Raw genomic sequence first — 27,579 nt, 5'->3', positions numbered from 1 at the left:
TAATAAAAAAAATCTTATGATTTTTAGCGATTTTTAAATAGTAAATCATAGCCATTACAGGGCTGATTTTTGATCTCGGTGGTTAGATGTCTCTTTATTTATTAAAGATGACTGGATGAGACACACGATCGCTTCTTTATGAAATTCTATTTTCTTATTAAAAAACCTACTTAAGTTACGATTTTTGGAATATGACATTTTTGTTCTATGACGGGTACATGCATAATGATTTTTCTGTCTATTTTTTTGTTTTTTAATTAGGTTGAATACTGGACAAAAACCTGAAAATATTTTGGCATATCATTGAATCAAATAAGCCTAAAACGGTTGGATATAAATTATAGTTCATTTAGATATAGACAGTATTAATTTTCTTTTTCCATGTTATTAAGACTGGTAAATGGCTGTCAGTTTTTAAGAAAATGATGTTCAAGACATTACGAGTACATAAAGACTAAGGCTGTTCTTTTATAAACCACTAACCAAAAACTGTCTCCAATGACAAGTCATTTGTTTCTATCAAGATAATACTTTCAATATTTTACCATTAATGTCAAATATAGACAAGATGATAATGATAATAAAATGGTCAAGTTGGTAGGTAGTTGGTGGGGGGTTAGATTAATAATATAAATCAACTCATCTGGTGTGATTTTATATTTAAGCATTTTTTTTATCTACACGAATATTAAACGCAATTAAATGGGAGTGGTTGGGGGAAGCTAAGAGGATAAGAGAAAAGGGAAATTTCAAATGATGGAAAGTGACATGGCAGGTACAAAATAAAACATTTGCAGCAAAAGTGGAAATATGTGATTGAAAAACACTTGTTTCCATGTTATAACTGGTAAATAGCTGTCAGTTTTTAAGAAAATGATGTTTAGGATATTACGAGTACATAAACACTAAGGCTGTTTTTTATATTATATTAGCGAGGGGTACCCGGCGTTGCTCGGGTGTTTTTCGGGGTATGTGAAAAAAAAGAGGTGCCCGTAAAAAAAAAAATGAAGCCTTCATGACGCGCAGTTGGAAAATAGTAAAGTGTTAAAAAAAACAGGTGCGCGTTTTTGATTGACGTGACGGCGATAGGTATTCAGCAGTTAGCATTTTGTGCGGGACAGTTTTGAATGAGGTGAATAAATCTGTTTGTTTTTAAAAACCCGCTCCCTGTTTATTAGGAGGAGCGAAATGAAAGCTACAGTCTGGTATGACGAAGTCGACATTGAACGAACGTTACTTGTCTCTCTTGAGACAACTGGCTTGCGGCCTGTGATTAGAGTCGAGTTTCGCTTTTTTTTATACCGAAAACCGAATGTAACGCGTGCCGATGTGGGAAATGTGGAATAATTAACGTCCGAAAGTCAATAAAATTAAATAGACAGGCGAGCTCCGTGGGTAACTCTGAGATATTATAATTTATAGATGATATAAAAAGTTTTAAGTTGTGAACCGAGCGAGCGCTTCTCTGAAAGAAGCCTTTTGTGGACATCGAGGAAAAGCATACATACATACATACATTTTCGCTTTTATATATATATATATATATATATATATATATATATATATAAAAGGTAGTTGTTTCACTATTTTTAATTTTATCAGTGGTTTAAAGCTGGTGATGAGTCATCCTACTGGATGCCAAACATTCACTCATCTATATATATAAAAGGGAAAATGTGTGTGTTACCATTTCGTGTATGTCTCGCAAAGGCTTTTCTCGCACATGGTCCGGGGGGGGGGTACGATCACTTAGTGTTTATATAGGCCGTAGATAATATCTAGGATTTGGGAAAGCGCATAGTGTATAGATTTATTTACATCAACTTTTACAAAATTATTGCTATTTTGGCTTCTCGCGTGTTGATTCGGCTTTTTCGTATAAAAAGCGAAACTAATTCAAACGGAGGTGTTCTTGGCATCGCGCCGGGAAACGTCCAGAAGCAATCAGCTTTGATCAATGTTGTATATCAGACAATTGCTATTCAATCTGGACAATTGGGAGCTGGTTTCCCCCTCCTCAACATCTGTTGGGGGAAAAAAGTTAAATTTGGGTAAACAAACCCAAACGCTGCCTCGCAGCAAAAGTTAACTGCGTGACTTCTATTTGACCTCCTTAATTAGATCAAATGGAAGCAGCAGAGTTAACTTTATTGCGGACACCTGTTTTTAATAGTTAAATAAATAAATTCAAACGTGTCTCCGTTATATGTCGCGGTGGCCCAATGGTTAACGTCGCACAGTTTTTTTGTTTTTTTTTCTCACACTTTAATTTTCAACTTTGTCTCAAGGGTTCGGGTTCGATCCTCATACTCACCTACCAAAACTTTTTTTTATTTTAACAGTTTGGATTTACCCAAAACCACACACACCTCAAAACACCCAGGCATCGCCGGGTACCGCCGCTAGTCTATAATATAAATCTCACCTTTCTGTTTAAATGTATGTTTGTATGTCTGCCTAAAATTTTCGACTGAGGCGACCGATTTTCACGAGATCGGTATCGTTTTGAAGGTCAACCCTTCAGACGACAAATATAAAAAAATTGGCTGAAAACATTAATTCCTTCACCCTCAACTGGGCAGTTTTCTATAAGGAGGGCCGTTTTTTTGCGTCGCCATTTTTGCAAGTCATCATATCAGTTGGAATGACTTCATTTAATTTCAATGTTCCGAACTTCCGATTGCGTCATGGAGTAGCGGTAAGATGTTAGGGGTTTTTTTTTTTTTTTTTTTTTTTTTTTCACTCTCTCTTCCGCCTTCGTGTCACTGGTTCAATCAAGCCTGCCTGCCTGCTTACTACCACAATTTTTTGCTCAGCACACACCTCCAAACACCCGGGCAATGCCAGGCTAGTTATCTTATATATTCCAACCAAGAGATCTTGACTGTCCGTTTGTGCAATTTGAATCTGTAATCTCTTGCACAGTTCACCAGGTATATTTGCAATCCTTGTTCATGAGTCCAGTTGCTTCTATATGTTACTGGAATGATAGATCCTCCCAACATTCCAGTTTCTTTGTCATACGTAAGACCTTGGTATTTTGTTATTTTTCCCTTTCAGCTCTGTCTAACCCAGCATCGTTGGGGATACTAACTTCTTATCCCATATCACTGTCAGGTTAAATAGCTCCATTTTCAAGGTGTGTAGCTGTAGGAATTGCATAGTCATAGTGGATAGTGTATGACTTATTTCCAACTGTTGTGTCTGGTATATTTTCCCAGGACTTGCTACTGCATTCGAAATTTAACTTTTTATAGATCGTCCAGTGGAGATATTTACACACTCCACTGTGTTGCATCATATAGTAGGCGTCCTCAAGCAGAACTTTACAGCTGGATGTTAGGTGGTTCAAACTCTCTACTTCAGTGTGGCGGAACCTGCACTGCTCTTTTTAAACCACTCATCTTTTTAAAAGCATTTGTCATCAAGCCTTGATTTTGGGCAGTCATTATAATCCTCTCCTGATAATAGTGAAGTGATTTTTTTTTGATTTTTTTTTTTATAAAGCCAGTCTATAGTCTTTATCTGTATAGTCCTGAGTGAATTCATCTAGAAAATACTTGGCACATCGTTGGTTGGCCCATTCCTCCAATTTTTTTGTAATGGAAGTTCTTAGTGTATTTTTAGCAACTGTTTTGGACCATTTCTGTAGCAGACTTGTTTTCTGATTCTGTTTCCTTTGTAAGACAGTCTTGTCCAAAATGTTTGGTCAGTTTCATGATGGAAGTTGTTCTGCTGGCTCTTGTTTTGTGATGTTGATGTACGATTTTGCAAATTTGCATAATTCAATTTTGTCAACAGCAGATATTTCTTGGTCTGTTGTAAAAAAAATTAATATTTTTAAAAAAATTATACATGCAGTAGAACCCGAGGTACAGCATTAAAAATTAGTAACAAAATACAGTGCAGTATATAATACATATGTATATAATCAAATAACATTATAGATAACACTGTAAGGCGGGGCAAATACCACATCATGGGCCAGAAAAACATTCCACATAATCTGAAAAAAAACCTATCATATGGCCACTGTATCATGGAGTTCTACTGTATTAAGAATACCCCACTAGCAAATTTGTGTTTAACGTGCATCAGTATATTAAAGAGGAGTAACTTTTATGACCTAATTTATTAAATCAAACCTAACTCATTATACTCCTTTCTGTTCATTATCTATGTTCCAAATTTCATAAAAATAGATTTTGAATGCTTGTACATTTATTTTTGGTTTTGGAATAAAACAAAATTAAACTAAATGTAACCCACATTAGCCACTGTTGAATCTGTCTAATGATTTAATTTTTACAAATTTTTTTCTAAACTTTGTCCATAGGTATAGGTACTTTTTTTTTTTTTTTTTTTTAAATCCTTAAAATAACAATAACTGTCTATTATTGCCAGCAGTAGCATTGACATCATTGGTTTAACGTCCGTTTTACACACTGGCATGTATTGAATGGCTTTTAGAAATTAATTTCCACACTAACCTATCTGTGGCCAAATCTTTATCTTTCTCCCAAAGCTATTTGCAAGCAGGTCGATAGAAAGGAGGTAACTGATTACGGGACTAATGTGAGGAGGAGGAGGAGGAGGATAAGGAGTAATTTGAATTTTGTGTTCAAAAAGATGAGAATGAATATTAATAAAGCTCAAAATAGGATTTTAAAGAACGCTATTGTTTTGTTGATTTCAGTAAATATTCTATTAAGAGCTATAATTAAAAAGAACAAAAGTTTCATGCATAATTATCAAAGCTAGCTACATTGAAACTAGGAAGATCATGTACATGTATGAAAAGAAATTTATAAAAAAAAAAAAAAGAAAAAAGTTGATTGACCATTCAATACAATCAAATCAATTCCTAAACTCTTAAATTTATCAAATTTAAAAAAATTTTAGACCAGAAATGTCATCAGCAAACAGGTGGATAGAAAGGAAGGAGGGGCTGATTACATGATGAATACAAAAGAGGGGTAACTGGTTGCATAGTGTCAAGCCTTGTGTGCAAGCAAGAGGGAGAAAGAAGTGAAAGATAATGAAGTTTTAAATAGAATTTTTAAAGATGTTGTTTTAGTTCATAATGTTGCATGTTTGATTCTGATAAATATTTGATTATTAAGAGGATATAACTAAAGAAAAAAAAATTCAGTGTGCAATTATCAAAAGTTGCACTCACACAAAATGTTCATCTAAAGGAAAGAATAAAGAAAAAAGTGAATACGCTACGATCAAATCAAAACGACTATTTTATTTTTCATCATTATCATAGGACTTCATCAGAAATGACTGAAAAACCATTATTTTCCAATTTACAAAAATTTTACAACAATGAGTAGCGGGAAGTAAAAGATGAGGGGGCTGCATTGACAAAAAGGTACGCAAATATCTGCAGTGAATGTGGCAGTATTAAATTTTCTGACAAATTGGGTTAATTATTTTAATTCATGTAACTTCTATTAATCCCATTTGAATACAATTGTATTTAGATGGAAGAGCTTTTTTCTGTAAACAAATATTTATAGGTTATCGACCTGAACAATCTAAAATTAATAATTTGAAAACGACAAACAAATATTGATGACGGTACTGGGCTTTCGATTTCTAAATCAAACTTGTTGTCTATCGAAGAAAAGTTTGTGCAGAGTAGTAAAGTATACAAAAAATGACAAGAAAAATTAACTAATATTTTGGCCTTCAGGTTAGGAGCAAAGTGTAGTATCTGTTCTGATGTTATGCCGCATCTTTTCGATCGTCAGTCAGTGAATAAGAAATCCTTCTAAACAATTATTTTTGTCCTAATTTAGCATGTCCCTTTTATTAAGAGTTGGACTTTACCCACATTAAAACCCATTTTTTGTCTGAGTTTGTCTTTGTGGAAAGACAAGTAAAGATTGTTCAATATTTTTTAGTAGCTTTGCAGGTGTTCTCGTGAGTACATTTGTTTTTTTGTTTTTTTTGCCAGTGAACTAAATATAATATTCAATGTTTTAATGTTATCTTCATTTGCTTATAGCACTTAGGTCATTTCGCTTTATTCCATCAAGGAGATAGGGTTACACGTAAAAGCATATGTAAGGATCTTCAATAGAAGGCTAACAAGTTTGTTAATTTTGCACAACGAAATTGTCTAAAAGATTTGCTACTTTGAGATATGTGTCTATGAAATCTTTATACTTCACTCCCTCCTGCTTTTTATCTGTTTTCTTTATATAGATGTACATAAATATTTATGCATAATTTTATTTAGTTAAATAAACCAGCTGTATTTATCCTGCATTGCCTGGGATGCAGTGAAGTCGTCATCTTTTTTTATTTATTGTTTGTATTTTTTATTTACTTTTTATTTTTTTTGCATTTATTTATTTATTTATTTTTTTTTTTTTTTTTGCACGTTTTAAACATATACAGAAAAAGAAATAAAAAGTTTCTTGTAAGAGACAATTGTTATGTTCTTGGAAAAAATGAGTTACTCTCCTTGCTGATTTTTTTTTTTTTTTTTTTTTTTTTTTTCAATCATAATTTAAAAATGTTTCTACCAGTTATCCGGTTAGAACTGTCATTTTAAAGAAAATAAACTTTAGCAATTAGTATTAATAACATGATACAACAATAACAACTGGAAATTTGTTCATTAGAATAAAAAAAAAATTGATATGCCAATTTAAATGCTAGTCAGGTCCGACTTTTAAAGTCTAAAGATAACTTTATATGCTAGATATTTTTTTTTTTTTTCTAAATTTTCATTATTTCAGTCATCTCTGCTTTGTGAAGGTCTCTCAGCATCTTCTGTGTCCACTACATTAGTCGAACTTGTAAATAATTGTCTTGATAATCATAAAGTTTTTGTTTTTGTTTTTTGTTTTTTTTTTGTTTTTTTTTTTAAGGTGATAATAAACAAAATTTCAAAAGAAAAGTCATTGCAAGAATTTTTGAAGGTCAGGGGGAGGCTCTTCAACAGCCAGTTATCAGCTGTGAATTGGAATAACTCATCTCTATTTAATCAATATTTTTGTTATTCTAACCTGGATCCACTCCTTCCCTCTTCTTCAATTGCTCTTGACCTTCATATGAATAATCTTATACTTGGTCCAAAACAATCTTATTTTTTTCATGTGTCAAAGGTGATTTTGTTTTGGGATTTTTGAGATGAGGCCGGATAATTTGTATTATTCAGACTACTATTCTCATCTATGTTATTCTCACAATGTTTTGGGTCAATGTAACCTCTGGCCTCCAGAGTCTTTGTCACTCTGGAATCTGTACTGAATTTTAAATAGAAATCTTTATTCAGTCCACAGGGGTACTTTACTTTTGTTCCATCAGCCATGATCAAGTAGACATTTAAAATAACTCATAATTGTATCCTTAGTATAACTATTCTTAAAGATTGAACATTCAACCTTCAGAAGACTGTCACTTATGTCTCTTTCCTTTTAAGTTTATGCAGGGTGGAATGATACAATTGTTACCCTAGAAAAGACTACTTGATTCCATTTCCGTTAGATGAAAACTATTTGGCCAGTTGTGTACAAATCCCAAAAGCGATTGGAGCCTTCTATCATGTCTGCTATTGCCAGCACCTCAAAATGCAAATCTCAACGGTTCATTGTTTTTGGCCACGGTTATGGTCTTTGGTGTGGTTTCAAGTGAGGGCCACATCATGCCACCTCACATCTTCAAAGTCGGCTTGAAAGTCAACACTAAAATGTACCTGGATGTGCTGAAGAGTGTGGCGCAATCAGGTGGCTGTTGACAGACCCTGGGTTTAGCAGTAGGACTTCGCGCTGGGACACGTCCGGAGTGATCCAGGCTTGGCTCAGAAAAAGTGCTACGACTTTGTACCTTTCTCTCACCGGCCTTCCTCCTCCCCGACCTGAACCTCGTTTGGTCATACATTGAGAACATCACCAACATGACCTTCCACAACACCAAAGCCAACCTGATTGTTGCCATCTGCCGAGGATTCGCCAAGCTCCCGCCAGCACTTGTTTGATAGGTATGCTCCCAGTTCCGGACCCATATTGAGGCAGTGATTGAGGCTGAAGGTGGCTACATTGAATATATATCAGCTCTACTTCATTAAGTTAACCGAATTGATTTTTTTTTTTTTTTTCAATAAGTTTTAAAATAAGACTGTAGGGTTGTTTTCTTTAGGGCGACACTTTTATCGTTCGACCCTGTATTTGAAGATTATTCCTTTAAGAGAGCAAGAACTTTCCTGTTTTTTTTTTTCTATATTTTGTTATCATTTGAACGATAAATTTAACTTTGTTGCTCCAGTCAATAAAACCATTTCCAAAGATTCTTTTAATGTATGTTTTTGTATTGTATTCTTTTATATATTTTATGTATCACTTGGCAATTTTATCCGTTGTGCCATGGGTGCTTGCAAGCATTATTTTATTTTATGATGGTATTTTAAATATTTTCAAACATTTTTTTTATACACCCCCCCCCCCCCCGGAAGAAAACAAATTTTTTTCTTTAAACCAGTTTAATATACAAATACTAGGCGACCCATGGTAGATGTTTTAGTCTCAAATTGGTCCTTAGATTTTTTCAAACAAAATGTGGTTAAACAGTAAAAATTCATGAAGATGCAATATTTATTTAAATTATAACAAAAGCATTTTTTGCTTTTAAATCCTTTTTCCATTGACAAGATTATATTTTATTCATTGTCTCTAGTTTCCTATCGCTTACACCTTGATGTATGAATTTCAACTATCATCTTTTCAGTTACCCTCTGTTTCCAATTTCTTGGGTTGACAAACTTTTCGTGAATTTGTCTGTTTAAATTAATGGTGCTTCTTTGTTCTTAGAGCAAAAATAAAAATATAGAATTTCAAGTAAAATCGATATTTACTTGTCATGTCACAGAAATGGAAATATCCCAAAATTACGAAAAAAGACAATTAGCGAAAATTGAGTTTTGCTAAAAAAAAAACAAAAAAAAAAAGTTTGCATCATAAGAAAGGATGTAATTATTTTCTGAAAACTTTGAAAATCTTAGTTACTGTCTTAGAACTTTTTATATACTGTCTAGATCGTAATATCTAGGATTTGCGAACGCGCGCCACATCTAGATTTATTTACATCGACTTTTACACAATTCTTGCTATTTCGGCTCCCTTCGTGTGTGTTGGGCTTTATCGTATAAAAGTGAAACTAATCTGAGGCGAAAGCAACTTACTACCCGGCTTCCATGCTGGAAACGTCCAGAAAGCAATCAGCTTTTGTTCAATATAGGGGGAAACCCCTTATCAGACAATTGCTATTCATTGGGACACTCTCCTTTTTAAAGGGAGCGAGGTTTCCTCCCCAACATCTTGGGGAAACAAAACCAAAAAACAAAAATTACCTCGCAATAAAAGTTAACTGTGATATTTCTATTTGACTTCATTAAATTCAAATTCACGCACCTGTCAATTTGTGTAAACAAACCCCCAAAAACGGCCTCGCAGTAAAACTTAACTGCGAGATTTCTATTTGACCTCATTTTTTAATGCTTAAATAAATTCAAAGGTTTTTTTTTGGTTTTTTTTTGTTACTCTCCCTTGCTGGCCGAGCGGGTAAACATGTCAGGATTTGTTCTCGCTTTATTTTCCACCTTCGCATCAAGGCTCTTGGTTCGATCCTACCTACCTATTAAAACTTTTAATTTTTTTTTAAACCCCCCCACCACCTATACACACACACACACACACACCAACAAACACTCGGGCAACGCCAGGTACCCCCGCTAGTCTATAATATAAATATCACCTGTCTGTTTAAATGTATGTATGTATGTTTGTATGTCTCGCAAAAACTTTTGACAGGATTTTTACAAGATCAGTATCATTTTGAAGCTCGACCCTTCAGATGACAAATATCGAAAAATTGGCTAAAAACATTAATTCCTTCACCCTCAACTGGGCACTTTTCTACAAGGAGGAGTAGCAAAACATCGTTCCTTCATGACAATTTAGCCATACACGCATGTGCAAAAAACATTTTGTTCTTGAATTCATTTAAATATTTAAAAAAAACAAAAAAAAAAGACCTAATTTCGCTCACGTGGTCATAGACCGGTCAATAAAGTAGCAGCGTCATTATCTTAAGATTGCACTTCGTGCTGAGATGTCAGAGAGATATATATATATATATATTTTCTTGATATTTAAACAGGGTTATTACAGTCGCTTATTCTTTATTTTCCATTTTGTTTTGATTTACCCACACACACAGCTCACCACACCTGGGCAACACCAGATACCCCTGCTAGTCACTCTATAATACAGGGATGAGAGTTCTCTTTTTTATAATCCAAAAATGCAGATTTCTACTTCTATCGTTAGAGCTTCCCTATTCTTATTGAAATTTGTGTTTTTGATTTTTATCTTTTTTTTTTTTTTTTTTATGACAAAAGGCTGATTTCTGTCAAATTGCTATTTTATATTTTTTACATTATTTTTTTTTTTGTCGTTATTTGGTTATATTTTATTTCTGTCTTCCTCTCTTGCTGTATCATTTTTTCTATTTTTCCTCTTCTCTTCATTCTGCCTTATGTAGCCTTCCTTTTTCATTTTATGATAGTTCTCTCTGAAAACTGGAAATGATAGGGTTTTTTTTTATGTAATGGCTAAAACTTCAAACAATACAGGATAGAGGAGTTTGATGGCTTCTGTTCTATTAAAGAATGAGTTCCTGTTTCCTTCTTCTCACGTGCGCATATATCAGGTGGTCTGGAAAAAAGTATTTTTTAAGCAAATTTTTATTATTTTTTTTTTATTTATTTATTATTTTTTTAAATTTATTCCCACGAAACATGATCTTATTTAAAAGATAAATAAATCAAAGAAAGTGAACATTAAATGAAAGACGCTTTCCTGTCGTAAGAAAATAGATACTTCACTATTTAAACATTTTATTTTAAATATGTTTTTACTAGTTATCATTAGTATATATGCTTTTTTGTGCTTCCTTTTTTCCACACATACAGGATGGAAGTAAAGGAATATACCAAACACAATGATAGTTTGAGTCTTGACCAATGAGAATGGAAGCCGCTGAAAATTTTTGATTTTCTTAAACAACTCTCCTACAAAATCAACTCCTCCCAACAAATCATTCTCACATGACAGCTGTGCTGGCTAGGTCCTTAACTCCATAAGAGTTGGAAAAAGCAATTTGATGTACAGTGAAAAACCTGGTCGATGGCTGTTAAAGTTCACCTGAAACTCAACTTGAGCTTTGATCCCCATCTGGCATCAATTGAAATGGATGGCTCTTGTCTTGGGGAGGCCCCATGTTTTGACAAGCTTCTGGGTTTGACCTTTACTCCTGATCTGAAATGGAACACATACATCAAATCTGTTGCCAGAGACCCTGGGAAAATGGTGGGATCCTTCTATCGCTCCAGAAGATATCTCACTACCGATGCAATTCTCTATCTGTATAAAAGCCAAGTACGTCCAAGGATGGAGTATTGCTGCCACATCTGGGCAGGAGCTGCTAAAAACAGCCTATCCTGCCTTGACAGAGTACAAAGTAGACTTTGTGGTTTAGTGGGGGATGCCCTTTTCTCTTCCCTGCAACCTCTCTCGCACAGGAGAGACATTGCGAGCCTGTCTTTGTGTTATTGTTATTTCCATGGCAGGTGCTCGTCTGAGCTCCAATCCCGCATCCCCCCTCACCAATCTTTCACGAAAAACACCCGTCTAGCTGAAACTACTGTCAATAATTTTCCCCACTCTTTATTTGTTCCTAAATCCAAACGTAGATTCTATGAGCAGAGCTTCTTTCTTAGAACTGCATGCCAGTGGAACTCTCTGCCACTTGCCTGTTTCCCACCTGACTACAACTTGGACGTCTTCAAGTCTAACATAAACAAACTCCTGACAAACCGTCCCCTTAAGTAAGACACTCTATTAAAACCCCTAATACTAATGATTACTACAATACTATCTCATTGATTACTGTACATGCAATAACTCTTATCCCTGAGTGGCTTTTGGGCCTTGATAAGTGGTGACCCCCATGTAAAAAAAAAAAATAAAAAAAAAAAAAAAAGCTCTTGGGTGTATGTAGTTTGATGCGGAATTAGTAGGTATACGAGGTGCCTTCAATAAGTTTTCAGACTTTTTGTACAGGCATTTAAAATTGTTGTAGACTTTTTAAAATGCAGTATGTTTTTGCTGTACATCTTATGAGATGACTAATTTTTATGATTTCAGGTTCAAATGAACAGCTACAGCAGGAATTGAAATCACTTTACTAAAGCCTGATTGTCACAGCTGGTGAATTTCAAAAATGCATTCTGGATGTGAGAACATTTTAGAAGAATGATATGCAATAAAATTCTGTTTTAAGCCTGCAAAAAATGCCACAGAAATGTGTGGAATTGTTCAGGCTGCTTTTGGACCATCTTTCATGAATTGAGCATCAGTTTTTTTGGGACATAAGAGATTCAAATAAAGCAGAGAGTCTGTGAGAAATGTGGGAGGAGTAAGGAAGTCAGAACACCAGAGTTGATTGGTCAAATTCAAATAAAGAATTTTAGGGATAAGAACCGTCATGTGTCTATAGACAATAAGTTCACGGTTTGATGTTAGTGTGGGAAATGTACACACAATTATTCACGAGGAACTGAAAATGCGGAAGATCTGTGCGAAATTATCTCAAGGGTGCTTAGCAATGATCACAGATTATTTGACAAAGATGGGCATCAAGACAGTTCCTCACCCTCCGTATAGTCCAAACCTTGCTTCTTGTGACTTTTGGTTATTCTCTAAGCTCAAGGAAAACCTTAGAGGCTGTCGTTATGCGACAATTGAGATGAAAGGGGCTTTGATGAAGGTTATTGACACGCTCACACAAAAGGACTTCCATGGGGCCTTCCAGAAGTTGTTGGAACAGTACAAGTGCATTGCAGTCGGAGGAGATTACTTCAAAGGGAACTAGTTTCATGTGTCAATAAAAGTGCCCATACAAAAAAAAAGTCTGGAAATTTATTTAAGGCGCCTTGTAGAGCATCCAATCATTGACTTCAAATCGTCAAAGTTGGTTGGAATTTGTGAATTGAGTCCACCTTGTCTGCTTCACTTTGACCCGTGGTTGTGATAATGGCACAAAGGTATTTGAAATTCTTAACCTCTTTAAGAACATCACTATTGAGAACCATGAGTGTCTTATCTGTTGGGAGAAGCTGACAATGAGTATTTTGGTCATTGAGGTATTTACTTCCATCTGCAATGCAACCTGCTGAAGCTTGTTAATAGCAGACATCAGCAAATGTTTCACTAAGTAACATGATATAATCTGCCTTGATGGTAAAGTTGCAATCTACAGTGATGTTAAGGTGCATGGGCCGTTATCATCCAGCATTGTTTTCTTCATCCGAAATTGATGCTCAATTCTGGTAATGGTTGACATAAACATATTGAACAATCCATTAGCTTAGAACTCATCTGCCTCTGAGAATCAAACACCCAACTAATCCCTCTGCCCCAATATATATAAGTAGATAGATTTCACTTTGACCATGCCAGAGAAATTATTGTTAACCTATGGACATAAAAACTGACTGTAAAGTCTATCATCTTGTCTGAACATAAATATTGGAAAATCTCAAATGAGTCATAATCATGGCATAGAACCTCTTATCTGAATGGGCATTAATTTATCAAGGACTTTGTCACTTGATTTCCCAACATGACTCCCCCCCATCCCCCGCTCTCTCTTTGAATAAGCAATAACTGTTTCAAATAGAGACATCGAATTTTGGGTGAACAAACCCATTATTGGATGATCTCTTAGCTAAATATTTCTCCCGTTGCAATCTTGTTGTTTATAGCATGCTTGCTTGTGCATATTTGTCGGCAATGAGGAAAAGTCCCTTGTGTAATAGTTCTTAGCTTTCTCTAAGGGTTTCCTTAGTAGTTTGCTGATGCTACCAGATTAAGCTGTCTGAAGATATTAACTTTCCGACTTAAATGTACCAAACATTGATGCCATTTTTTCCTTTCCCTTTGTAAAACTCAATCATGTTTTGTAAAGCTGAAACAATTTTTCTCTACAAAATAACTAAACTAAGCATTGATTTTTTTTTTTTTTAAACGCAAAAAAAAAAAAAAAAAAAAAGTCTCTATTTTGTTTACTAGATATGTTTTTTGAAAGTTTCATGACTTGAATTTTATGTTACAAATATAACGAAATTGTTCATAGTTAGTTTTTACTAACCTAGAAACAAATATTTGATTTATGAAAATTTTTTTTGTCCCCCCCCCCTCGACAAAGGAAGGATTGGACCTTGTAATTCACTCCTTTCATTCGTTCGCACTTGTCTCAATAACCATGCCTTGGATTTTTTTTTTTTTTTATTTATTTAAATTTTGCACAAACATTAGTCATGGTGAAAGTAAATTTTTGCCAGAACGGATTTTTCAGAATGTTTTTTTTTTTTTTAAATTTTGCCATTTCAAGACAAACAACTTGAAGTGTAACAACTTTTGCCAAAATAACTAAACCCGAAAAGGGTTGATACACGGTAAAACAAAACCACCAAAATAAACAACTTGAAGCATAAAATCTTTTCCAAAATTACTGGATTTGCATTAAATGACATAAAAAGGGTTGATATGCTGTAAAATAAAATCATCAAACTATAATAGTCTACAGATGTATTGACATGATTGGCTATAGCTTGGAAGAATTCCTTTGTTGATCAGATCACATTTTCATATGGTCAATACAAAACATTACGGAAATGTTTAATGAGTGATTACTACTTACATGTATTAAATTTCATTCTTTTTCCTTTTTTTTTTTTTCCTCCAGGGCCTGTTCGGAATTTATGCCCAAAATTATGGACCCTAAAGCATTTAACATCACTTTACCTCAACGACAATAATTTGTTTCGTATCCCGCCTGACATTGCCAAACTTACAAATCTTACATATCTGGATTTGTCATCCAATAAATTACGTAGTCTACCATCGGAACTCGGCGACCTCTCACTCATGCGTGAGCTTTTGCTCAACAATAATTTCCTTCGCAATTTACCTTTTGAGTTGGGAAAACTGTTTCAACTGCAGACTCTTGGTAAGTATAGTTTTTGGATTGCATTTTTTTTTCCTCTCAGCAATTGGCATTATTGATGCTAGTCAATGTGGTACAAAGTCAATATGGTTGTATTATAAACAAGTAATGTGGGGAAGGGGGATCAGTAAATTCATTCTTTCAGGAAACTCAGACTCAAAAAGTAAAGAAAAAGACTTATATTTAAAACGGTGATAAGTGATCCATATGGACTCCTAAATAACTGGGCTATAAATAATGGCTTCAGTCTATCAAAAACCAAAACTCAGTGCGTTTATTTCTGTTCTTTAAGAAAAATGCATAATGATCCCACCCTCAAACTAGAAGGAAACATAATACCAGTGGTCAACCAATACAAATTTCCCGGGAGTCATGTTAAATAAGAAATTGAATTTCATATGCCACATAAATTATCTAAAAAGCAACAAAACCCTCCCAATTCCTTCGAGAAGTTGCTCACACAAAGTGGGGAACTGATCAACAAATCCTTCATAAAATATACAAATACCTTATCAGATCCCAATTAGACTATGCCAGCTTTATCTATGGATCAGCCAGAAAGTCATATCTAAAAAAAATTAGACCCAATTCACTATGAAAGCTTAAAACAAATTTTAGGAGCTTTCAGAACATCTCCAATTGATAGCCTGTTCATAAAAGCAAATGAAACTCCACAATTACAAACAGAAAAACCAGCACCACAATACTATATAAAAATCAAATCCACCCCATCTAACCCAGATTATGAAAGCATATTTAACCCAAAATATAAAGAGCTATTTTAAAGTAAAGAAAAAGCAATAAAACTATTTGAACTGAATGAAGTCTGCACTTAAAGAAATTGAAATCCCCATTTCAAACATGCACAACCATATAATCCCAAATGTCCCACTATGGATGATTAAAAAATTAAAAGTTTAAAAGAATTTATCAAAGTAGAAACCCAACCAAGCACTTATCAAGAGGAAATTCACATCCTTTTACAATATCCAAAATGTCACCTCATATATACAGATGGATCCAAGGACAATGTAAAAACAACTTGCACAGAAGTATCTAACATAAAAACCTTTAAAAAGGCTCTACCAACAGAAAGCTCAATCTTTACAGCAGAATCAAACTAGCTCTTGACATTATCTCAAACAGCAATTACCAAAAATTCATATTTTCAGATTCACTATCGGTATTAACATCACTACAAAATAAAAATTTTGACAATCCCTCATCATAACACTTCTATGTAAACTAAACAATATGTCCAACAATAAAGAAATTTTGTGCTGCACCACGAGCCACATAGAAATTGGCAATGAAAGAGCTGACAAAGCAGCCAAATCTGATCTCAAATTAACCCCTGAAAATCCTCAATTCCATATACAGGTCTGAAACCCGAAATAAATTTCTCCAGAATAAATGTAACAAAATTGAAACCACGCCCAAAACCTTATTTCAAATAAGACCCAAGATAGATAACCGGCTGACGGCTTTCCTAATATAGTGCTGAAAAAGTTTCAATCAGAACTAGTTCCCATACTTACAAAGCTGTTTAAGCGTTGTCTTAAGGAAAATTACTTCCCAACACCCTGAGGAACCTAATCAGTATTTCTCCTATTTAAAAATTCAGTTGATCGGTCCTCTCCATCTCAATACAGACCGATCAGTCTCCTGTGCATCATGAATAAGTTGTTGGAATCTGTGTTAAATAGAGAAGTAGTCGACCACCTTAACAAAAATAACCTCCTCAGTGACATGCAATATGGTTTCCGTTCTGCTTGATCTACGGCAGATGTGCTAACAGTTATTTCATAGGATTAGCAAATCTTTCAACGAAGGCTTCCTTTCTATTTCCCCGATTCTTTATAAATCTGTAAATATTTAACTATACAGTTATTTATTCCCAACTAGCTGTACCTAGCCATGCATTGCTGTGGCTGAAAACAAACAAAAAACATAAGAGGCAAAATGTAGGATTCTTGTGTTCATGTTCTCAATACCTGTGGATATTGCTTTCAAATATAATTTTGTTTATTCAGTACTGTATTAATAAAAATATTGATGTTTAAGTGAAACCATAGTATTTAACGTATTGCCATGTCACAGTAATGAAAATATCCAAAATGCATGCAGAATGATAATGCATAAGTTAATAATTTAATGGGATAGTTTTTGTAGGAAATAGCTATTTCTTATGTATTTGCAGCAAATGTTATGTGACAAAAGAAATAGTTGCCGAACAATTTGTTTTGTTGAATCATGGAATGCATAAATTGACAAAAAATGTAATTTTTTATAACGGTGTGTGTTTAAAAAAAAAAAAAAAAAAAAAAAATCAACTTTTTACAATAACGAAGAAGTACCACCTTTTATGGGGTCAAGACTTAAATAGACCCAAAATGTAAGTAGGTATAATTGTGTTTTTTAAAAAAAATCAACCTTTTAGCTGTCTGACATCGTTACAATAACAAAGAAACCCCCTTTTCTATCAGCCGACCCGTATGATGAACATCTCACATAATGACCCAAAAAGTAATGAGAAAAGAATAGCAAGACAGAAATTGAAAAAAAAAATGCTTAAAATTTACTGATTAGATATTTAATCATCTAAATAAAACTTGCAGTTTGTAATGCTTAATAATGTAATAAATGTTTATACATAGTATTTAAAAGCAAAAGTCGTGTTTTTATTTGTTAACACACGTTGACACACAGAAATACATATGCACGATTCCGACAGTTCCAAAAATGTAAACAAAGTAACGGGCGAGAAATAAAAGAAAAAGAAAAATTTTTTTTTATAAATTTAAATATATCGTGTAAATTTACTGAAGATCTAAATATGTATACTTATTTTTCTCCATAGAAGTTGTTTACATGTAAAACACTTATTAGATATTTAATTATCTAAACTTGCAGTTTGTAGTGTTTATTAACATCTAAGAAATGTTTTTGCAAAGCATGTAAAAGCAAAAGTTGTTTTTCTTTGGTAATGCATGCTGACACAAACACATGCACACAGAAACGCGCATGCCGAAACTGAGAGCTCCAAAAATGCAAACAAAGTAACAGGCCAGAAATATTTAAAAAAAAAAAAAAAAAATTTACTGAATATCTATATATATTTAATTTTCTCCAGAGAGGTTGCAGTTTGTATTAAATTTTTCATATTGCAAAATATGTAAAAACAGATGAACACATGCTGGATTGATCACAAAAATGATGTGTAAATTTACTGAAGATCTAAATATGTATACATATTTCTCCAAAGTTGTTTTGCGAAATGTTTATACATTTAACATTTTTTTTCTTTGTTGCAATAGTTTTAACAACAGATGTGTTTTTATATCAGGTTCATTGTCGGGCCAAATAATGTTTCTTAGTGATACCATTTTTAAAAATTTTAATAACTGTTCATTTATAAAGGGAAGAATAGAAGAATATAAAAGAAATGGAAGAATATAAAAGCTCAGCCAATAAGAATGAGCGAAATCTGAGAAGGGAGAATTTATTATTTTGGAATCAGAAAAGGGAAAGATACAAATTTATTATATTTAGACTATATCTTATGTAACTTTAGAACAACATTTTAGACACATTTAGTCATTATAATAAAATCCTACATTACGTCCTAGGAGCAACACCATCACAATCGCACCATCTTTAGAGGAAATAGTTCCTATTTTTCCCTCTAAATATAAAATCCTGCTACCACCCCCAGTTATCACCTGGAAGAATTCTGCACTTTCAACAGATATGGGGTTTCACCCTTCATAACTGGATCAGAAACTCAGACATAACATTATCTTTCTCTTTTCCAATTCAAAAATAATAGTCTCCCCAGACTAATTCTGCTCAATCTTATTGGCTGAGCTCTAACCATTCCTATATTCTTGATTAATGTTATTCACATGTTAAATAAACATTAATGTACGATTCAAATATGGCACCGCAATGCTACCTACTTTCGCCCTCTGAGTAAATTGCTGCATTCATTTTCTTTCATTTTACAGCATAAGTTTGCATTTCCTCTCTTCCTCCCTATCTCTCTCTGTATATATTCTTCCCAACTCTCTCTCTCTCTCTTTCGCACGCTTTTTACATTTCTTTTTATCATGAAGAAATACAAAACATTATACAGCAATATTGAAAAAACATTTATTTCCTCTCTCTAACTCACTTGCTTTGTACATTTGTTCCAGTGATTAGTTTTTTATTTTATTTTTATTTATTTATTTTTTTTTTTTTTTCCAGACGTAATTACGTTTTTTTTTTTTTTTTTTTTTTTTTTTTTTATATGTATTTTATTCAAATATACTTTATTTAAACCTGCACAATCTATTATGATTGTCGCCAAATTAAAAATAAATCTTTTGGCAATATCATCTACTGGATTCTCGTCATTGTGCACACGTTAGCTTTTTTGTTCTTTTTTTTTTTTTTTTCCATGGGGGTAAATTTGTACATTAGGTTCACCTCTACAATTTACTCCAGAATGATGACAGATTTCCGACTATGCTAATTAAGAAAATCTCATTCAAATTTTGCAGAGAAGTGAAAAAAAGTCGTAATTGTTTTGTTTTACACATTAAAAAAACAAAACAAAAAAAAATGGAATTTACTTTAATAGTGGAAGGGTTGAAAAGAGGAAGACGTGAACAACAAACGGAAACAGCTAGGACTGCTATTACTGAATTTGATCATTCTAAACAGTTCATACAGAGTGAGAATCCTTAATCTCTAAAACTTCTGTTTTTACTTTCCATTATTATTCTAATGGATCATTTTTTGTAATTTTATTACTTCATACTGATTTATGCATTCCCTTAATTGCTTTTTTTAAATTTAAACAGTACCTGCATGTTATCAACCCCAAACCAGCACTAATCGCTAGTGAAATCCAGATTTATCTTATTTTGGTCACGGTCACCAGTGTTCAGGGATGGTAGTGACCACCAACAACAACCGTAGTTTACATTTTTGTTGGGGGAGGGGGGGGTAAGCTTCTACCAGGCAACACCGGTTAACAGGTCCTGCTAGTTTTTTATAATCTTCAACAATAAAGAAATAAGAGTATAATAATGTTTCAATTCCTCTATAAATTTAAAAATAAAATTAATTTTCTGACATTAGATATATATAATTACATGTGAGTTTGCTAGAATTTTCCTATCCTAAATGCTATGCAATTATGCACTATTTAAAAAATATGCATAAATAGAACTGAGCGTGATAATTAAATGAAACTAATCGTCTAATAAGAAACCATAAAAAAATTAATAATTGAAGTTCATTTTTCAAAAGAATATACAAATCAGTTAACCGCATATCTATGACTGTGAATGTTAAGTTTGTTTTAATAATTTATAAATAGAAAAAGTAGGCTTTTAATATCAAAGTAAGTGTGACGAAAATCTCAACTTTCAATAGATGTACATTGGATAAGATTCTCTGAATTTCAATTTAAGATCGCTTAATCTTTAAATTTGAGACTATATCAATTTTCTATCATTAAAATCATAGAACAGATTTTGATAAAAAAAAAATGAAATAAGGATTTTAGACATGAGGATTATTATATCTTATAATTTTAATCTTCACAAGGGGACATAAAAGTGGTGCAAAACCTTTCTGCCCAAAGAATTTATTTTATACGTACCGGTATTCTTCTAGTTCTCCATAAATCTTCCATGAAACGCGTCATCATGATTATTAAATTCTTGTTATAATGATACGATTCAGCAAGCTGTGGCATAACTAATTCTCATGATGCAAGATGATGAATGGCTTCTTAAGAAAGAATACTTAACTGTACTTGTTTAGGCATTCACTCTAAAACGATTACAGAAGTTCCATCCAAAGTATTTGCTGTGTTTTGAACAAATTCTGCCCAGGTGCTATGATCTACTATAGTAGCAGATACAAGTGTTACGTGATCATGGTTCTAGCATCGAATGCCATAAAGGCAAGAGCCCAGGATCAGCTCTGTATGATATTTAACATTTGAACCAGGTTTTCAGCTAAACTCTGCACCATTTTTTTTTTTTTTTTTTTTTTTTTCTGAGCCCGAGAAAGAGGGCTTGTTTAATGACTTAGCAGATTATATCATCTGGGTGATGACTAAGAACATGATCAAACCAGTGAAGACGTCTCGAGAGGAGAGCTTGCTGTGGAGAGGATATGACTCGGTGAGAATGAACAATAGCATTTGAGATGAATTGTCGCCAACATTAGAAAGAATAAAATCCTTTAAAAAAAAAAATTTAAAAAAAAAAAAGATACAAACCTGGAAATCAGAGGAAGAGGTCAATCTCAAAACGAAAATTGTCATATCATCCAACTTTATTGTTTACATAATAACATAAGCTGACAGTGTTTAGTATCAGCTACCGGCAGAGAGATGTGGAAAAGAAGAATTCACATGCATTGATATATGGGAAAGGATGAGAAAGAGCATGCTATATCAGTTGAAAGAGAGAGAGAGGATATGAGTTAACAGAAAAATCATCAGAGGAATGCCATCAAATATTTGTTTAGAAAGTAATTTATGCTAAGTGTATCTTCCATTTATTTAACAAGTAGTATCATTACCAGGTATTTCCCCTCTCCTCGCCGGACAACAAAAAATAAGCATTAAAAAGTGTGTAATGTTTTTTTTTTTTAACTCCTCTTTTTCACAATACTCGTACAAGCAACATGAGTTGGAACAGATACATTGAAGACATTGCCAAGGCTGCTGCAAAGGTGGGCTCTCTACCATGCTAGAAAATTACTTGCAGCTGAAAGTATCCTGTATCTCTAACAAAGCCACTATTCGCCCATGCATAGAGTACTGTTGCCACATTTGGTCTGGTGCATCTACTGCTAGTCTCTCGTTCTTAGACAAGGTCAAAGAAAGTCTTCAACCTAATAGGTCCTATACTATCAACTAAGCTCCAACTCCTGTCCCATTTCATAATGTTGCATCCTTGTGTCTGTTTTGCAAGTATTTTGGTGCTTATGCAGAAAAGGTACCGTGCTGAAATAAGAATGTTTAGAAACCCATTCTTAACATGGGGAGGGTGTTTTGTAACTATTCTATACTTTCACCTAACAATTTGATAAACAAGATACCATAAAACTTGAGTTTAACTGTAAAATACCATTAAACTTGTGTCCCCTCGATAAAAATTTTCCTGCTGGAATGTATGAGAAAAGTGAATGTTTGGCATCCAGTAGGATGCCCCATCCTCAGCTAGAACAAAATAAGAAACTTGTATGTGTGTGTGGGGGGGGGGCAGATACACACACCGATAACCTTCTATAATAAATTAACTGTAGGTTATATTCGCTTTTTGTCTCTAAAGTAAATAAAATTAAAACTTATCTAATTTAATTTGTATATTACACAAGCCCTCTTATTTTTGCTAACAAGTTACCTTTCAAGGATAAGGATTATCAAGCTTGTCAGTAGGTAATCACCCCGAAAGGACTGGAAAAAATGGATGAAGTGGACAGGATTTGATTATTTATGAGAACGGCTCTCCAAGAATTTAACATTAGATTAAAAAAGAGCCATATTGTAATCAGTCAAGGAAGCAGCCCATTGGTATTGTACTCTAGAGAGGAAATTCTTGGAAAACCCTAACAGTCTAAAAATATAAGCACATTTATATATATTTATATTTATTTATCCTTTCTTGCAACTGAGCTGTTCGGGTTAGTTTACTCATAGTGTGTGTGTAATGAATGTTTTTGATAGTTTCAATGTATCATAGCTCTTTGGTGTGGCAAGAGCTTCAAATTGAGATCAGAATCTAACAGTTTTGTCTGCAGTAGTTCCAACTAACTATACCATGAGCACAAGCTACAAAAGGAAAGAAAATTCTAATGATTATATATACATTATCAACTACCTAGAGTGCTCTATTCTTTTATGAAGATCTATGCATTTTTTCTTTTTGAAAGCTCAGATTTGTTATGTATTTTAAAATTTTTTTGCTCTCCACCCATGTCTGTCAATAATTTTCTTTTGTCAGCTCAACCTGGTTAAAGACTATTGGAGCTCAATAACTTTCAAGTTAATTAGCATATAAGTGTGTGGTTTTTATCCAATAAATTACCTATCATTATGTATGGGGAACAAAAAAAAAAAACGTATTCTGAAATGCAGCAGCTGCATTGCTACAAGTTGGGTATCATCTTGGATTTTACTGCACTCAGGGTCGCACCGGGAGAAAAAAGGCCAGTCATTTGAGAAGAAAATTTTTGTTAGTTTATAAATATGGTGATTACTTCAATACATTTCGATTTTGATAATATGGTGATTATTTCAATACATTTCGATATCATGCTGCAAGTATACTTGTGGTTATGGATTTGGACAAAAAAAATTGCTGTAGTTTGATATGAATGAATTCTAAATTGTCCGGGTGGTTTACGAAAAACACCGGAAGGTGCCGAAATGCTGAACACACAAAAAATTATAAACACATTTGATGTTTCTGAATTTTTTAGATGAGGATTGGTTATTCGTATTATTTGGATTCATCAGACTACTGGTCTCATTGTGAGTGAAAATCACACTTGAGATGAGAACAATAGTCCGATAAATTTAAATAATGTGAAGAACACATTTGTTTGCTATCATTGGTTTATTATAAAAAAAAAAAAAATTTTTAATCTAAATATTTATTTTTATTTGAACAAAAAATCATGAGGGAAATGAAAAAAAAATCCAAAAACTATTGTTTGCTATCAGTTTATTCAAAAAAATATTTATTCATGAAACTTGCTTGACAATGAACTTTTTTTTTTTTTACTTGAATTTTCTAAATGTTTTGTAAAAATTGTCCAATAATTATTCAAGAATATTTTAATTTTGCATTGAAATCATTTTATTTTTTTTTTTATTATATATATTTTTCATTGAATTAGCTTCGTGCTGACAAAAATATTTATTTCATTGAAAACAAGTTGGCCAGTGTAAAAAAAAAAAAAAAAAAAAAAAAAAAAAAAAATCATGAAACTTTCTTCCGGCATTTTCCATGAAACTACCCAGACGATTCTGATGATAGCATGGTGCGAATAATGCATTTTTTTATTTATTTTATACAGTAGAATCCCGGGATATGGCATTAAAAATAAGTATTAAAAAATACAGTACAGTATATGATACACATGTATATAATCAAATAATATTATAACATCATAAGGCGGGACGAATACCATAACCAGGGGCCAGAAAAACATTGTATTCCACATTGTAACCTGAAAAAATGTATCTCGGGGCCACCGTATCCCGGGATTCTACTGTAACATGAATAGAAAAAAAGAAAAAGAAATGGACCTTAATTTAAACATTTTAAAAACTGTATATGCCCAGAATTTAAATTGTAAACATTCTTCTGAAACTGCACCGGTTTGTTATTTTGCTGTATATTTACTTCATATATAGCAGTTTGGGGTGTTTTTTGAAATTCTCTTTTCAAGTTTTTTTTATAACTTGAAGATAATTTGGTGCTGATGATATGGAACATTTTATTAATTTTGTACATAAAAAATATTATTTGAAAAATAAAAAATTCTGTTATGTTTAACAATGCTTGTTCAAAAGAAAAATGCTGCTTTTGCCAATTAAAGAAAGACTTTTTTCTAACTTATCCACTCACATATTGGCAAAATTGCCATTTGAAGCTCAATATTAAAAATAAAAAAGGATTGCAAAAATAAAATCAGGGACTGTAATATTACGGTTTCATACAGCATGCAAGACGTCATTTCTGAGGGAAATGCTGCTGTCAAACCTGATATAGTTATATGGAATAAATCAGAGAGAGTTGCAACCTTGGTTGAAGTGAGTGTCTAATGATAGGTCTGAAAAGAGCCGAAAGGGATAAACAGACCAAATATCAATGTCTCATGTATGATATGAAAAGAAACTGGAATCTTAGGGAGACATCAATCATACAGGGCTTATGAAGAAGAACGAAGTCCTATCTAACTAATATTCCTGGTGAACCAAGTGCAAAAGAGATCCAGACAATTGCACTTAAGGGAACAACGAGGATACTAAAAAGAGCTCTGTTGGTTTTAATAAAAAGCAGGGCAATGTTAGCAGCTGGTTTGGCTGCCCCATACCCAGCGTTACAATCTTCAAAGGAAGAAAATTTAAGGGGGGGGGGTATAAACAGAGGGAGGCTGAAGAGTCTGACATAGGCAATAAGATATTGGTCCTCTTCAGATTTGAAACTGACGTTACTGATGTTTTTCTGATCTTCTAACACACATATAAATAAATATTATTCTCTTACTTTTTAATTTTCCTAATCAAGCACTTTGCTGGGGTTCTCTCCCACTGACCTTACATAAACTTCTGTATAAAACTATATTAAACTAAATATAACCCACATTATCCATCCTTATGCTGTGTTCAAAAATTCATAATCAATTAGTTTGAGAGTGAATTTTATACAAAGCAATATATACACAAATAAATGTTTTGTCCTCCGTTCTCTTTTTTTTTTTTTTTTTTTTTTCCCCCCCCAACTAACTCTGCCTCCTGGAACATTGGATTTGTACTCCACATCCCAGTTATTTTTTTATCTATTATATAAAGTTAAAGGTTTAGTTTGTAATACATAATAGTTTGATTGGAAAATTAAATTGAGCATGTTTATAGCCTTAGAAAGTGAATTCTAAATCCCCCTTTCCTTCACTTTATTTACTTGCATTGTTATGTTTGACCTTAAAAGGTTTGCAAGTCCTATTCTTATAGGCACACCCAATTCAGAGACCTTTAAAGGTCTATTGTTAGGTTAACTATGCTTGAGGTTCCAATTACCAATGTTAAACTCAAAGAAAATCAGATTCTTATAAACTTTTTCATTTTTTTTATTTGCACATTCTAAAAAACAAAGTTTTATTTATAATTAAACGTGGTATTTATTTTTCATAAAATAAATTTTAATTTTCTCATGAAGTTTCCCCCTCTTTTTTTACTCCCTTTTCTCTGCATTTTTCTCTCGTTTCCGCCTCCTCGTGTTCCCTTGTTTTCTCCTTTTTTCTTTTGCTGTTGCTCTCGTCACTCCTACTTTTATCCTCTCTATTGATATTTTTCCTCTCCATCTTTTAAAGAATTAAGTTTTTTTTTTTTTATTATTATTGAATCATTTATTACCTGACTATAAAAAATAAACTTGTGTTAAATTATTTTAATCAGAACAAAGTGATTTGGCAAAATCAGTTCAATATTTAACAAATTCTAAATTTGCCTCTGTCTTTGCCATCCTTTTCTCTATATCTCTACAGGTTAAATAGTATTACTAATAATAGTGATATTCCTTTTTTTTTTTTTTTTTTAAATAGACTATTCTAATATTTGTTCTTTACATTAGATTGTAAAGAAATTGAAATTGACAAAAGCAAGAATCATAGAAAAGAGGGTGAAAATGATTTAAAAAAATTTTAAACATAACTCAATCCCAAAACCAATAAATATTTTAACATTAATTTTGTGTGATTAAAATATAGGAAAAAGTCTTTATTAAAATATGTTTATTAACTTTTTTTTTTTTTTTAGTATAAGAAAGATTGAATCTTTTAAAATTTAATCGTCTGTTCATCTTCAACCTGCAGGGAGTTTGGGATTTTTCAAATTGGCCTATTTCTCTTAGATCAACAAAGGACCAATTGATTCCCTCTGTCCGTTCTGCTGGAATATATATACTATATGTGTATCTCATTTGGACCACAATAAGAGACCGCTCAAGATTTGTCAGCTGTTAATCCACAGGCATAAAATCTGGCCACAGGAAGCTCATTGCCTGGTATGAACATAACCTTTGTAAAGTTTCAGGTGATTCGCAATCACAGCATAAAACTTCATATTCAAGAAACCAACATATTTAATTTCTTTTATACTACTTTATAGAATAAGGTAGGAAGAATCATTAATGAAGTGAATATTTTGGATTCTTTTAAAATAAGTCTTTATAAATTGAGTTTCAGCATTTTTATATGATCAAGGAAGGAATCAATGCAAAAACATAAGCTTCAGGGAATCAACTGACGGTCTGAATATTGAAAGATTTTAAAATAAGGAGTTTGCATTGAAATTTTTGGAATCTGACTTTATACGTTCCAATTCCACAACCCTGACTGCTATGGCATATTACTATTATATATATTAGTGACAGGATGAATAATCAGGAATTGGAAAAATCAGTTTTTGTGGTATTGAAATCAGGAAGATTTGAGCCTTATTTCCGATTCCAAAAACGATTCTTTGAAATTTTTTTTTTTTTTTTTTTTTAACAAAAGACAAACAAATACAAATGTATTTATTTCTTAGAAATTACAACATAAGACTAAGGGCCACAGAACCACAGGTTATAAATCCCATTTGCAGAGTTAGCTTGGACTCTTCACTCTAATATTTTTATTGGTCAATTATGGTAAATAAAGTAATCATTCTAGAGTTCATTTACCTATTTCCTGAGTAAACCTGTTTGACAAACGTCT

The 27,579-nt window shown here is 32.9% G+C and overlaps 1 protein-coding gene across 4 annotated transcripts in view; it reads left to right on the top strand.

The window, feature by feature from the left end:
* LOC145252725 (CCR4-NOT transcription complex subunit 6-like) overlaps window positions 1-27,579 on the top strand; it is a 268,803-nt gene that overhangs the window by 72,967 nt on the left and 168,257 nt on the right. For all 4 annotated transcript variants that reach the window (XM_080112579.1, XM_080112578.1, XM_080112577.1 and 1 more), the window contains exon 3: window positions 14,824-15,087. In XM_080112579.1, the coding sequence (XP_079968705.1) occupies window positions 14,824-15,087 (264 nt within the window). The remainder of the gene's footprint in view (window positions 1-14,823; window positions 15,088-27,579) is intronic.

The sequence above is a fragment of the Euprymna scolopes genome, chromosome 29 (assembly GCF_053919585.1).
Source record: "Euprymna scolopes isolate OS-2025 chromosome 29, ASM5391958v1, whole genome shotgun sequence".
Taxonomy (NCBI): Eukaryota; Metazoa; Mollusca; class Cephalopoda; order Sepiida; family Sepiolidae; genus Euprymna; species Euprymna scolopes.
This window is presented reverse-complemented; position numbering and strand designations above follow the sequence as displayed.